Consider the following 14,795-nt stretch of genomic DNA (forward strand, 5'->3'; position numbering starts at 1 on the left):
GTTTTCAACCATCATCCTTCACTCTTCTTCAATGATATAACTTACCCGGTAGTTATATAGTGTCAACAAAGTCCAATGAATAATACATGGACAGCACTAGTATACGGTTCTCGACTTGCTTACTTCAGGCATGGCATTTATTTTTAGCGATTTCTTGTAAGACCAGATGTGGGTACAAAATGTAGTTTCTCCTTTCAAATTGTACAGATCAATATTATATGACAGACTGAGTGGTTTAACATTTATGTCTGGTTCATTGACATTGTCCCAAAGGAGACATAACAAGGTAGATATGAACGTGGTGTTGAACTCAAAATTCAACAACACCAAACGACGTTATAAATTCGTATATATTTGGAGAATAAATTCTACAATTATCAACATTGGTAGAATTAGGTTTGATGTAAAACCAAAATTTTAATTATACCAAATTGATCCTTTACAGAACAAAATAAAATATCTCAAGAGTCAGTACCTTGTTATCACATAATACTCGATATACGCGGTAGTATCAACAAACCATAAGAAACATTGTTGCAAAACCCTTTAACCTCAGTGTATTAAACTCTCGTGTATTTGTAACAGTGTTGCAATATCAATGTTACTGCTTTATCAATCCGTAGCTGGTTTTTGTTGCCATGCTGGTAGTTTCTTGATGTATTTCTCGCAACACTCTTGCGCCCTTCGAAAACTTGGTCTTTTCTGAAAGGTTTCAAAGAACTTCTGAACGTTCGGTCTTCTTTCTCTTTCAAAATAGCGATGACTTAGTCCAATTAGTCTAAGGTGGTTTAAAAGACACCCCAGATAGATATCAGCTGTTGTAAAGTGTCCACCACACAACCATGGATAATCTAAAATAGAAGAAAACAGATTTCATTGAACCGGTTAACAAGGTACTCGTTGTTTTACATTGTCGCAAAAATCCGTTATATGTTTTGGATTTGTCGAAGTTCAAAATCCCGCTCTCGACTGATAATAGGGATCAAACAATTGAGTCATTATATATTTTAAATGGGGGCGTTTTACTCATTGAAATGAGAAATTGTATATATATAAATATATATTCTATACACAAATGTTTAATTATATAATACATACATACATACATACATACATACATACATACATACATACATACATACATACATACATACATACATACATACATACATACATACACACACACACACACACACGCACGCACGCACGCACGCACGCACGCACACACACATACATACACACACACACACATCATACATACATACATACATACATACATACATACATACATACATACATACATACATACATACATACATACATACATACATACATACATACATACATACATACATACATACATACATACATACATACATACATACATACATACATACATACATACATACATACATACATACATACATACATACATACATACATACAGACAGACGTGTTTAATAAATCCTTCAAATGACATGTGATAGTAACACCGGAGTCGAGACCTAAGAATTATGTCACAGAATATCATGTGTACTAAACTTTGTGTAATTGGAGTAGTCATTCAAGATAGTAACCTAAATTGAGAGGAAATTTACGTAATTCGATAAATGGCGTGTTGTTTATTTACAATCCGTCCTTTGCTTTTTCACCTTCTTTGCTTAGCTGTTCTTCTATCTCATCAAAAATGCGATCAAAGTTTTGTAGATGTATTTCCACAGTCGTTCGATCGGCAAAAGCTCTACCCCGTTCTATTATGTACTGTTTCTTTCTTTGACAGACTTCATGTAGATCTGGACAGCTGTGATAGACTTGTTCCACTGCTTCTAAATCTCCCTTTGTCCTACCTTTTAAACAGAACAGACCTTGTATCATTTTATGTATGTATGTATGTATGTATGTATGTATGTATGTATGTATGTATGTATGTATGTATGTATGTATGTATGTATGTATGTATGTATGTATGTATGTATGTATGTGTGTGTGTGTGTCTGTCTGTCTGTATGTCTGTATGTATGTATGTATGTATGTATGTATGTATGTATGTATTTATGTATGTATGTATGTATGTATGTATGTATGTATGTATGTATGTATGTATGTATGTATGTATGTATGTATGTGTGCGTGTGCGTGCGCGCAAGTGTATGTGTGTGTGCGCGCTCGCACTGTTGAGTGTGTACAGCTAGCTGAGCTATCTATATGGTGACGTCACCACAGGTCATTTTAGTTTGAATAGCCACACTGGACATTAAAATATAGATTTAATAATTCATTGATATGAGTGTCGTATGAAATATTTGTGCGCGATTGCTCGTCAATTTGGGCAAGTCAGGATACATGGTATGGTGCTATGCGTAGGTATATTCTTGTAGAGAGATGGGATTGTGATTTCATATATATATGTAATATAAATTTGTAGTCAGTCATGGTACCTTTCCCATTCTTTGCAAGTAGATCCATATCAAATATGGCGTCCTTTGTCAAATCTGGGAAAAGTGCCGCCCCGAAAGTTACAATACCCAAATGGTCTCGGTCCAATAGGTTTTTCCAATATTGCATCCTTTCCCAGCTTGGTGTGTCTTGTAAGGGTTGGAGTCTTGTTTCTATCAAATGTACAATAACTTCATTACTTCGTTCACATCACTCACAGAGATATAAATGTGCATTTTCAAACCATCACCACCACCACAACCGTGATAGCCACCAAATACCACCATCAAGTACCACAACCACCAACACTAACAACAATAACAACAACCGTCATATCATGGCCACCAACCATAACACTTACTAACAGTCATGGCTACCCATGACCATCACCGATAACACAATCACCATGATAGCTGAATTGCAAAAGAATTATAAATCGATGATGTTATTTATATTTTTGTCTATTGTGAATCCAAACTAAGCAATAACGAACATTGAAATGCTAGCTTATCATGGTATACAAATTATGTGACCACATGAGAAATATTCCTACTTACAAACTTACTGAGATAGATAGATAGATAGATAGATAGATAGATAGATAGATGAGTAGGTGGGTTTATATATATATATATATATATATATATATATATATATATATATATATATATATATATATATATATATATATATATATCTGTGGATCCGGATCCGATATGCATAGACATACGGAATGGAGGATGGATAGAAAGATGTTCTTGTATTGGACCCCCGGGGGTACCAGTGGCCAGGTCTTGTAGGGGTGTGTGGCCAATGCTGTTAACCCCAGACCCCATTTTAGACCAATTTGACCCAAAACCAATACCCCGTTTTAGACCGTTCAACTTTTTAGAAGACCCCCTTTCGGACCAATGTTGAACGTATGGTCGAACGATGCATGCAATGTTGCACATGCGCAGTTAATGTAACAATGCATTATGGGATGATAGCTAGGACAAGCGTTTCAGGGGGTGTGCATGCTATCTCAACCAGGGAATTAGCAGGGGAAAATCCTGAACTCGTCGAGAATTTATTTCCAGCACCCCAGTTTAAATCAAACAAAATAAAAAATTGTGAAATGTGGACCCCCATTTTAGACTCATTAGCTCTCAAAAGAGCGAAACCCTACCCCAAAGGGCGGCACATATACGTATACCCAATAGGTGGGAGTACCCCCCCCCCGGGATTGGACCCCGGATCCGACAAAAATGGGTAATCGGAAAATTTACATGGTTAGACCAGTACAGACAATTTACACAGCACAGTGTATTTGTATACCCTATGAAGATTGACTACACTGTATATTATATTTCAATACACAACTTACCCTTTGAACATACGGCGAGTTCGGAGAAATGTAAAGCAGGATGTCGCTGACAGATTTGTGTTCATCACCGGCGTTCGACATGTTTAATCTGTGTCCGAAGCTGACAGTTTGATGTGTTTTGCTCTTATCATATATGAATGGGTCTCAGTGTTAGAGGTCATCTATATATAACAGTATAATTTATACAAAAGTAACCCTCATAAATGATAACTCTCAAACTAAAACATAAACCAGAATTGTATTATTATTCATAACGTTATACAAGACCATGGGTGTATACATCAGAAATACTGACAACATTTATATACAGAGTCACCATTATATTTACTTGTTGGCTCGATTAGGAAAATGTTGTCAGTAATATCGATCATAAGCTTATGAAACAATCCTCGAACCATGCACTCTTAGTCAAAGCTTAAAGAAACACTTGGTGTCCTACATACATGTCTTATTTGAGGTTTTTACTTATTTTGATTTATTATTTTGTTTATTGAATTATATATAATATTCTTTGATCCGTTTATCCTAATAATTGTCATTGAATATCACATACAGTTCATGACATGTACATTTCTGTAGACTATGGGTACACGATATCATTATACAAGCCATCATCAATGAACACTAAATATAGAATTTAATCATAATTGTGGGTATTATGCATAACAACTAGTATGTGCCATTGTCGTAAAACCACAGCCCCCTTTACGGCTCCGTCAGTATCAATATACGCTATGCACAACCACTGTGTTACTTGTTTGTGGCACAACGGCGTTCTTTCAGTAAAAAAGGCAAGGGAAATACAGTCAAGTCAAAATGTTATTAAGTTTATCCTGTACACATGTAAAGCAACAATCTAAGGAATACTACGCGTGTCCCTATGCTTGTGTTTGCCGACAGTAATTATTGGCCTTGGTAATTGAGTACTAAATAAATACAAACTATTCTCTAAATCTTTCTTATGGCATTACACGGTTTCACTCTTTTTGAAAGACAGACAGACAGACAGACAGACAGACAGACAGACAGACAGACAGACAGACAGACAGACAGACAGACAGACAGACAGACAGACAGACAGACAGACAGACAGAAAAGAAAGAAAGAATCTTTTACAGTATATCAATTCATAGGTTGCGTGTTTGCATACTTCGATGTGTTCTTTTAAATTCGTATATTTCCAGAAGTTGCAGACTGTACTGTATTACTCGATAGGTCAATATAACCTGGCAAGGTATACATTTTCATGCATTGATGCAACAGTTGTACACGCCTAGAGTTTGTAACCAACCTTTCACATAACGATTCGTCAAAATGAATAATCACTGGTATCATCTAGTGTCCCATATCATGAACATTATTTCTACATGTGTTGTGATAGTGTTTGCTATGTCTGTACTTTGATACCTTGTGGTACAACAGTTTGCTATCACACTGATGCCGCATGTTTACCTTCATAAAGGTACATATCACACACAGGCTTTTAAAGTAGTAGGTGTCCGTTAACGAGCAGCTAGTCTGTAAATAGTACTTCGCCAGAATGGAACTCAAGTATATCGTGTCTGTTCTAACTCTCGTCATCTTTGCCATTTCGGCTGCTGCTGACGATCCCGTGTACGTATACCCCGGTATATTTGACGACCCGGAGAGAGATGCTTTCTTGTACGGTATTTTTCCACAAGATTTTATCTGGAGTACTGCCACTTCATCTTATCAAATCGAAGGTGGTTGGGACGCTGACGGAAAAGGAGTAAATATCTGGGATACTTTTTCTCACGAAGAGGGCAATGTCGACAACGGTGACACAGGAGACGTAGCATGTGACAGTTACAACAAATGGCAAGAAGACGTAAAGATAATGGAAGACTTAAAGCTGAAGTATTATAGATTCTCGATCAGTTGGGCTCGTATTTTACCAAACGGTACTACAGACTACATCAACGAGGCTGGTATACAATATTACAACGCCTTGATTGACGATTTACTCGCTGCTGGTATTACACCGTTCATAACACTATACCATTGGGATTTGCCACAGGCTCTGAATGATAGTTATGGTGGATGGTTAGGTGAGGAAATCGTAGATGACTTCGGTAACTATTCCAGGTTGTGTTATGAAAGGTTTGGTGACCGTGTAAAGTTTTGGATCACACTGAACGAACCGTGGGTTATTGCGATTAACGGTTATGAAGGAGGTGATATGGCACCTGGAATCCAGGGTGAGGGCCAGGCAGTTTACATCGTTGCCCATAATTTGATTAAGTCACATGCTAGAGCTTGGCATATATATGATGACGAATTTCGTGATGAGCAAAATGGTGTTATCGGCATTAGTTTCAACAGCGACTTTTATGAACCGAATGATCGAGACGTCAACAGCGATCTAGAATCAGCCGAACGGATGCAACAGTTCTTTCTTGGTTGGTTTGCTCATCCAATTTACATCGGTGACTACCCGGACATCATGAAAACCAGAATCGAAGACTTAAGTGAGCAACAAGGGTTCAACGAATCGCGACTTCCAGAATTTACCTCGGAAGAGATCGACTATATCAAGGGAACCAGTGATTTTTTTGGACTCAATCATTACACTTCACGTATGTGCGAAGACAATACAGACGACGACGTTCCTCTCCTACCACCAAGTTGGAATAAAGATCACGGAGTCCATACCTTCGCCGAAGATCATTGGCCACGTGCTGAGTCGTCATGGCTTTACGTCGTTCCCTGGGGACTTAGAAGATTATTGGCATGGATTAAAGAGGAATATGGTAATCCACCAATCTATATTACAGAGAATGGGTTTTCAACGGCAGACATTCTTCAGTTGAACGACACAGAAAGAGTGGATTACTATAGAAGCTATATCAATGAGGTTTTGAAAGGTAGATACACTAAAATTTCTTAGTGTGTTTTTGTTTTGTTTTATACAATAAACAAACAAGCTAACAACAAAGAAAAAAATATCACCCTACACATACATAAATATGTGCAGATATACAGCATATGTTGAATGTATGTGTGCAGTTTTTATAGTTTTCGTTATTGCTGGACGGGTTGATTTTTATTTGTTTATTGTCAACAGAACAGATTGAACCCGGGATCCATAGTGATATTACAACGATAACTTAGAGATATACTCAAACATATTGTATTTAAAACGATTGCAAATTATGTACGTCAGATTGAAATAATAGCGACATGTCACAAGAGAACATACGAAGATAAATCAAAATTTATCTTATTTTTACAAAGTGGAAAAACAGGTTCGTGTTTTGGACCTCTTACTGGTTGCCTGGATTCTTAAAACACGTAACCATGGGGAAACAATTATATTATCATGATATATATCAAATGTGCTTTACAGTCAAGCATAACCACCTATAAGGATAATTTAGCACGAACTTATCTTGATCGGGATTACTAATTATTTTTTAATGCCCTGGTACACGTAACTATGACAATGTTGCATATTGAAACGTGTATATTTTGAAATTTTAAAAAAACTTTATATTGGAATAACACTGACTACTACTACTATCGAAATTTCACGGTGTTCATTTCTTAGGCTGGCCTTCTGATGTAACACTATATAATGTTTATGTTTCATCTCTTATCTCCTCCCCACTCTAGCTATTCAACTCGACGAGGTCGACGTGAAGGCATACACGGCATGGTCATTGATGGACAACTTCGAGTGGGCCCGTGGTTATACGGAACGTTTTGGTATACATTACGTGGACTTCGATGATGACGAAAGACCTCGCACTCAAAAGGAGTCGGCCAAACTGTACGCACAAATAATAGAAGATAATGGCTTCCCATCTGAGGTGTCAGGCACATCTTCAATGCAACGATTGTTGTGGCTTTTTGTCATACCTTGTGTTGTATTTAAATTTATTATGTAAGTTTTTATGGTTAGACAGTTTGTGATGTGTACTACATGTAGGTTGTGGCAGGGGTGGTAGGGTGAATTATTACTATTATGATAATGATGATGATGATGATGATGATGATGATGATGATGATGATGATGATGATGATGATGATGATGATGATGATGAAAGCTCATCAGTGCAAACATTCAGTCTAAGTTTATGACTTTAACTTCGTATTGCACCAAAATTTTCAATTAGCTTACCAAAGCTGTCACCAGGTATCCACTATGCGTTTTCGTTATTTCTAAATCATTAGATTATATAATTATTATTTTTTTTTAAAAAATGACTCGGAACTTTGTCAAGCTTAAACTTAGCTCTTCATATCACTGAGGAATGCAACTTTGACAAACTTCAGATCACTGTATTTGCCAAAATGATCAAAATGAGGCCAGGCTTATGAAACTAATAACATTGTATACACACTGTGTTGTCGATAGGCGTGAGAAGAAAATGGAACCTGTCACGGACAGTGTTAGTCTGTAAGGTACGCGGTGACGGGGGTCGCCCTCACACATCAGTGTCTCTTTAAAGTTAATTCTTACGGACACTCAATCTCATTATCAAGTTCACTATTGTAGAAGTTCTAACTTTAGTTCTATGGACCTGTCACCATTTGCCGAGTATGTTCGGATGGTTGATTTGTAGGTGTGTACAAACTAATAAAGTATATTTATAGCAGAATTAAAATTGTAATTGTAATTAGTTGTATTCATACCACCATGCTACTTGAATCTTTCAAAAGATTAAGTAATTTTAGTTTTAAATTTCCAACGAAAATTTCATAATATTTTGCAATACTGAACAGAGATGTTTTGCTACGTTCGCGTTCATCGAATTGAAATAAGACTCAAATCCCCCTCTCCCTCCCCCTCCCCCCCCTCTCTCTCTCTCTCTCTCTCTCTCTCTCTCTCTCTCTCTCTCTCTCTCTCTCTCTCTCTCTCTCTCTCTCTCTCTCTCTCTCTCTCTCTCTCTCTCAGACTTGTACGACTGTACACGCGCAAGGGATATGTAACATTTGTAATCCGCGGTTAATTCAAATGAACTTGTAGTAAAGCAGTAGCATCTCCAAATTTAACAATCAAGTAAAACGACATCAGATATGATGGATCCACTAATTTACTGAGATGAAGGGTAGACGTGAGGCAGGGTTGATATCGATGCCAAAGTTCAATATAATTACGCCATGTGTTTTGCTATGTGAAAGGTAAGTAGATAAAAGTTTAGCTTCTGTGATGTCACTGTGTGTGCAATCATCAAAGAGGGCGATGTTTGATATAGTTGGAAAGTCTTTATCGTTGTTTAGTTATCAAGTAGATCCGCCCTTATCCGTAACGGTACTGTTTTGATAGCTGTATAGTTTGTAAGTTCTACGCCCTACAAATCATGACCTTTCTCAATGCCATTTCACCAAATAAACTTCTTTATGTGAGTCCTACAATAATTGAGAAAAACCAGTGTTTGCTTCTCGTATTTTCTTAAAATATGTTTTGTTCACAAACTTTGATCAATTTATATAATATTTCGGGGGGGGGGGAATAAACATTGTACTGGTTTGTGGATAATGGTGCTATCTTGTTACATAAGTCATTCTCACAGTCTCAGAGAATGTAAATGAACAGTTTCAAACACTCTCAAAAGAATGTAAGGAAACATTCTCAAGCACTCTCAGAGAATGTAAATGAAGGTTCTGAAACACTCAAATAATGTACTTAAAATAATATATTGATATATAACAAAATGTAAACGTTTTGTCTCTTAACGAACTTAGGCCATGTACAGTAGTCAAAATATAGAATTATGATTTATTCACATATTCGCATCCACCCATTCGTCAAATGTTATACATTACTTTAATATCAGCAGTTTTTGTGTTTACAACACTATGATTTCTACGAATCTGAACATATCTATACTTTATTGTCGTCAGTGCCAATAATACACGATGGTCGTACTCTGTACACAGTTCACTGATGTTTCGACAATATCTCGCCCCTGGAACAGGTCCCTTACAGACCCGGTAACATTCCTGTGGTACAGGTGCTTGTCAGCGAAGACCGCTCAGGGTTATAACAGAGCTATAGTCACAGGTCTGTCGATAGAGGTGTAGCTATATTACTGTATGCATTGATGTGGGTACACTACTGACATTTGCCGATGGCTTTTCTTCATTTGACAGGATCTTTGCTCGTATGACTGAGACATGGGTTTGTATACAAGTGTGTCACGGGTCTCATTTTTCCATATTATAATGTTTGTGCATGTACCACCACCACCACCACCACCACTACTACTATATCTCAGAAAACACACGCCTGTATACATACCTGTACCAACAGACATGTTACATGTCTGTAAATACGGTACTGATGTCTAACATAACTTGTACACACACCTCTGTTTCATTCACATGATCACAACAATGCATACTCAAAAGATACACTCCTGTATACATACCTTTACCAACAGACCTGCTACACTTCGTGAATACAGCTCTGAAATCCTTCCAAATTACAGACCTTGTGACATCACTTGTTTTACATACCATGTTACAGGATATGCAAACGATCTATTACAGACATATCTTGTAATCTCGAGCTGTATAAGTGGAGACTACAACATTACAAGGGCATATGTGGAGACCATTGCCACTCCCCTGACAAACAAGGGCATATATGGAGACCATTGCTATGTCTCCCCTACTAACAACATGGACATATGTGGCGACCATTACCATGTCTCCCCAACTAACAACATGGGCATATATGGAGACCATTACCATGTCTCCCCTACTGACAACGTGGACATATGTGGAGACCATTACCATGACAACACGATATCCTCCAACAAAACCCGACGAGGGACGAGTATCCTATGTCTTGGTTTGGGTTTACAAATTAATACATAAAGACACCATTAAATACTGTAATATTTATTTTTATTTAGTAAGTACGGCATCATTTTGACATTTACACGTTAAATACATTTTGAATAAGCCGAGATTGACCAACTATCGCATAACCAGTCAGTCCAGTTTCTATATCCTGATAACCAATCAACAACAATGTTTAAATGAGACATATCACTCTCACGATTCTATTAGGTAAAGAGACAACATTGGCTGATTTGTGTATTATGCAAGAACTCGACAACTAAAAGTTACAAAAACACCTTAATTCCAATATATGTTATCGCTAAAAGCCAAAGAAACTGTTGTGATGTAGATGCACCTGACGTGTCATCGGATGGGAAGCCATTATCTTCTATTATCTGTGCGTACATTTTGGCCGACTCCTTTTGAGTACGAGGTCTCTCGCCATCTTCGAAGTCCACGTAATGTAAACCAAAACGTTCGGAGTAACCACGGGCCCACTCGAAGTTGTCCATCAGTGACCATGCTGTGTACGATTTCACGTCAACACCATCAAGTTCAATGGCTAAGATGGAAAAAAGAAAACATTTGTCTATGAATATAGTACATTGGGTATACCTAAAATATATAACCTGCCAAACTGAAGTCTAGTCAGGAGATGATTAAAAAGTGGAACGAAGAACTCTAGAATTTATTCTCGATTTCTAAAAGAAGAATATTTATACACATCGCGAGACAACATAATGCCACGTGAACAATCTCAGGCGTGTTAGGAGAATGGTACATTTTTTTCTCATTCATAGAGTGTGATACATCATTTGTTAATCATTTCTAGTCTATCGATTTGAGAAACTTTGCCCGTCTTAGAAATACATGGTATTTTTAAACTGTCACACACTTTATTCGAAGCGCAAACGGTGCAATAAATGGTATACAGGAATATGAATAGTGTCACATTTGTCAAATTGCATGAACATCGATCTGTGATGTAGAAACAAAGTAGATGAATAACAGCTATCTTTAAATCTATAGAAATACTTTTGTTTCGATTGAATTGGGATTTGGTCGGCATCCCCTCAGTATAGGCAGCAAGTACATTTTTATATACTAGTAATACGTTTATGCTACTATGCTATACTAATACCCATACACAAGCCAACACGTGCCCTACGTTCTAGTACTCATCTTACACTTGCCATTCCACGTGTTGCAACTACCACGTACGGAGATCGCGCCTTCTCTGTTGCCGGTCCTAAGTTATGGAACTCTCTCCCAATTCACATTAGGAGAGCGGTATCGATCGAAACATTCAAGTCCCAACTAAAGACATACTTGTTTACAAACTTTTAGAACATACTATACTTTTAGTGCAGTAATCAATAAGTTGTTGTTTGTTTTTTTTTGTTTTTTTGTTTTTTTTTTTTTTTTCTCAGTATTGTAAAGCGCATTGAGGCTGTTGCGTAATGCGCTGATAAGAATTTATTATTATTATTATTATTATGCTAAAGTTGCATGGTTATGAAATGCTATTTTCGTTAAGTTTGCAACAGTTCGAGCACCTACTATATTGAGAGATATACATTTGAGGAGTTTGGTATCCTGACTACATCAATCTGGGAGTGGTAACAACAGATGTGGCTGTGTACCGATCTGTGTATGGTATAGATAGCGGCAGAGTAACTGATAAGTGGCGTCACATCTGTCTTGTAACTTTTGAAGTAGTTGTGATTTATTTTCTTCTCAGTGATGTGACAGCAATCAAAGTCATTATCACATATTGTATCAGTGGTGATTAGCATCTAGACAGATACTATTATTATATTAAAACGATGTAAGTGTGTCCATCCTTTTCATATTTTCGGATTCATTGTAAAACGTTTTCGACGAGTGTTTGTGTTGTTAGAGGTATCGACGAGGCGATTAGGAAATATATATACATTATTTTGATAAATTTTCTGATGAAAAATTTATAGAAGGAAAAATAGATAAATTTAAGAAAACTATAGCCTACAAATATAAAATTTCAGAATACGTAGCCTATGACCATCAAATATCAAAGATCTTAAAATATAAAGGTGATACGAGGTCAAGTTCTCTCTATTGACGGACGGTCTATTCTTTGTATACAAATGGGAATACGTATTTCGGAGAATGTAAATGTGTCTAAGCTTACCTTTCAGAACCTCATCTATGTAGGCGCTATAAAAATTCATTCTGTCCACGTCATTTAGTTCACTGACGTCATCTGTTGAAAACCCATTCTCTGTAATATAGATTGGTGGATTACCATATTCCTCTTTAATCCATGCCAATAATCTTCTAAGTCCCCAGGGAACGACGTAAAGCCATGACGACTCAGCACGTGGCCAATGATCTTCGGTGAAGGTATGGACTCCGTGATCTTTATCCCAACTTGGTGGTAGGAGAGGAATGTCGTCTGTATTGTTTTCGCACATACGTGAAGTGTAATGATTGAGTCCAAAAAAATCACTGGTTCCCTTGATGTAGTCGATCTCTTCCGAGGTAAATTCTGGAAGTCGTGATTCGGTGAACCCTTGTTGCTCACTTATGTCTGCAATTCTGGTTTTCATGATGTCCGGGTAGTCACCCATGTAAATTGGATGAGCAAACCAACCAAGAAAGAACTGCATTAACCTTTCAGCGGCTTCTACGTCGGATGCAATACTGCGGTCATTCGGTTCGGAAAAGTCGCTGTTGTGAGAAATACCGACAACACCATTTTGCTCATTACGAAATTCGTCATCATATATATGCCAAGCTCTAGCATGTGACTTAATTAAATTGTGGGCAACGATGTAAACTGCCTGGCCCTCACCCTGGATTCCAGGTGAATGGTCTCCACCCTCGTAACCATTAATAGCTATAACTTTCGCCTCGTTCAGGGTAATCCAATATTTTACACGGTCGCCAAACCTATCATAACACAACCTGGCATAGTTACCGAAGTCATCTACAATTTCCTCACCTAACCACCCACCATAGCTATCATTCAGCGCCTGTGGCAAATCCCAATGGTATAGTGTTATGAACGGTGTAATACCAGCATCGAGTAAATCGTTAATCAAGGCGTTGTAATATTGTATACCAGCCTCGTTGATGTAGTCTGTAGTACCGTTTGGTAAAATACGAGCCCAACTGATCGAGAATCTATAATACTTCAGCTTTAAGTCGCCCATTATCTTTATATCTTCTTGCCATTTGTTGTAACTGTCACATGCTACGTCTCCTGTGTCACCGTTGTCGACATTGCCGTCTTCGTGAGAAAAAGTATCCCAGATATTTACTCCTTTTCCATCAGCGTCCCAACCACCTTCAATTTGGTAAGAAGCAGTTGCTGTACTCCAGATAAAATCTTGTGGAAAAGTACCGTACAAGAAAGCATCTCTCTCCGGGTCGTCAAATATACCGGGGTATACGTACACGGGATCGTCAGCAGCAGCCGAAATGGCCAAGATGACGAGAGTTACAGTTAGAAAAGATACAAGATACTGGTACTTGAGTTCCATTCTGATGAAATGGTATCCAGCAATATTGGCATCTCCTTTAAGAAGTCGCCGAACCCTTATTTAGTCCTTGATGCGATAGCGTCACATAAACAACAGATCACATGATTGATATTGGAGTGAATATCTATATGATATCGATAGAATCGGGACAGCAAATAATGACCGTTGGTATTATGTAAACTCATATGCTAAGTTTTCAATCGATGTATATGTATGTGTAAGGTCAGTCGTAACTTGCAAAACCAGTTAGGGGGGGGGGGGGTGCCTAGGAATCGAAACTCACCAAACACACTTGCTCAGTGTGCTTACCATCTGTTCATTGGATACTAAAGTTCTTCAATCCTGTCATTCGAATTGACCGGATTTCTTACTGGTAGTTATGATAGACTGCTTTGATACGATAAAGTCATTATCAAATTTATTTACACATTAGCATTTATCTTCACATATGTTGAGTATGCTTATAAATTGAGGGTATATGCTAGTAGTACGTGACATTGGCATAAATCCCACATGTTGTCGTATGTTGCCTATAGATATAGCTGCAATTTCAAAACTTTTTTTATAATTTATTTGTGTTACTCAACATTGTTCGTTTTATTTTTTATTTTCGTGGGATATTTGCAAAGATATAGTCACCATGTGAGTAAATAGCT

The 14,795-nt window shown here is 37.4% G+C and overlaps 2 protein-coding genes and 1 long non-coding RNA gene across 3 annotated transcripts; 1 reads left to right on the forward strand and 2 right to left on the reverse strand.

Moving 5' to 3' along the window:
• Nucleotides 1-1,818: 1,818 nt before the first annotated feature.
• Nucleotides 1,819-3,897, reverse strand: LOC144437173 (uncharacterized). The gene is made up of 3 exons (XR_013480999.1): nt 3,803-3,897; nt 2,439-2,609; nt 1,819-1,847 (listed from the first exon to the last, which is right to left on the reverse strand). It is a non-coding gene; the product is annotated as an uncharacterized LOC144437173 (long non-coding RNA).
• Nucleotides 3,898-5,342: 1,445 nt separating this feature from the next.
• LOC144437319 (cytosolic beta-glucosidase-like) lies at nt 5,343-8,226 on the forward strand. Its single transcript, XM_078126242.1, has 3 exons — nt 5,343-6,687; nt 7,436-7,706; nt 8,181-8,226. The coding sequence occupies exons 1-3, from the start codon at nt 5,343-5,345 to the stop codon at nt 8,224-8,226; spliced, it is 1,662 nt and encodes a 553-aa protein (XP_077982368.1).
• Nucleotides 8,227-10,899: 2,673 nt separating this feature from the next.
• LOC144437323 (thermostable beta-glucosidase B-like) lies at nt 10,900-14,139 on the reverse strand. The gene is made up of 2 exons (XM_078126247.1): nt 13,719-14,139; nt 10,900-11,177 (listed from the first exon to the last, which is right to left on the reverse strand). Exons 1-2 carry the CDS (start codon nt 14,137-14,139, stop codon nt 10,900-10,902), a joined length of 699 nt encoding a protein of 232 aa, XP_077982373.1.
• Nucleotides 14,140-14,795: the final 656 nt, after the last annotated feature.

This window comes from Glandiceps talaboti, chromosome 7 (assembly GCF_964340395.1).
Source record: "Glandiceps talaboti chromosome 7, keGlaTala1.1, whole genome shotgun sequence".
NCBI classification, from domain to species: Eukaryota; Metazoa; Hemichordata; class Enteropneusta; family Spengelidae; genus Glandiceps; species Glandiceps talaboti.

Bases quoted from the DNA above. Each gene is read 5' to 3' on its own strand.
- LOC144437319 (XM_078126242.1), top strand. From the start codon at position 5,343: ATGGAACTCAAGTATATCGTGTCTGTTCTAACTCTCGTCATCTTTGCC. The intron at 6,688-7,435 runs GTAGATACACTA...TCCCCACTCTAG, and splicing joins TATCAATGAGGTTTTGAAAG to CTATTCAACTCGACGAGGTC. The intron at 7,707-8,180 runs GTAAGTTTTTAT...TGTTGTCGATAG, and splicing joins GTTGTATTTAAATTTATTAT to GCGTGAGAAGAAAATGGAAC.
- LOC144437323 (XM_078126247.1), bottom strand. From the start codon at position 14,139: ATGGAACTCAAGTACCAGTATCTTGTATCTTTTCTAACTGTAACTCTC. The intron at 11,178-13,718 runs GTATACAATATT...TTTCCATCTTAG, and splicing joins AGACTACATCAACGAGGCTG to CCATTGAACTTGATGGTGTT.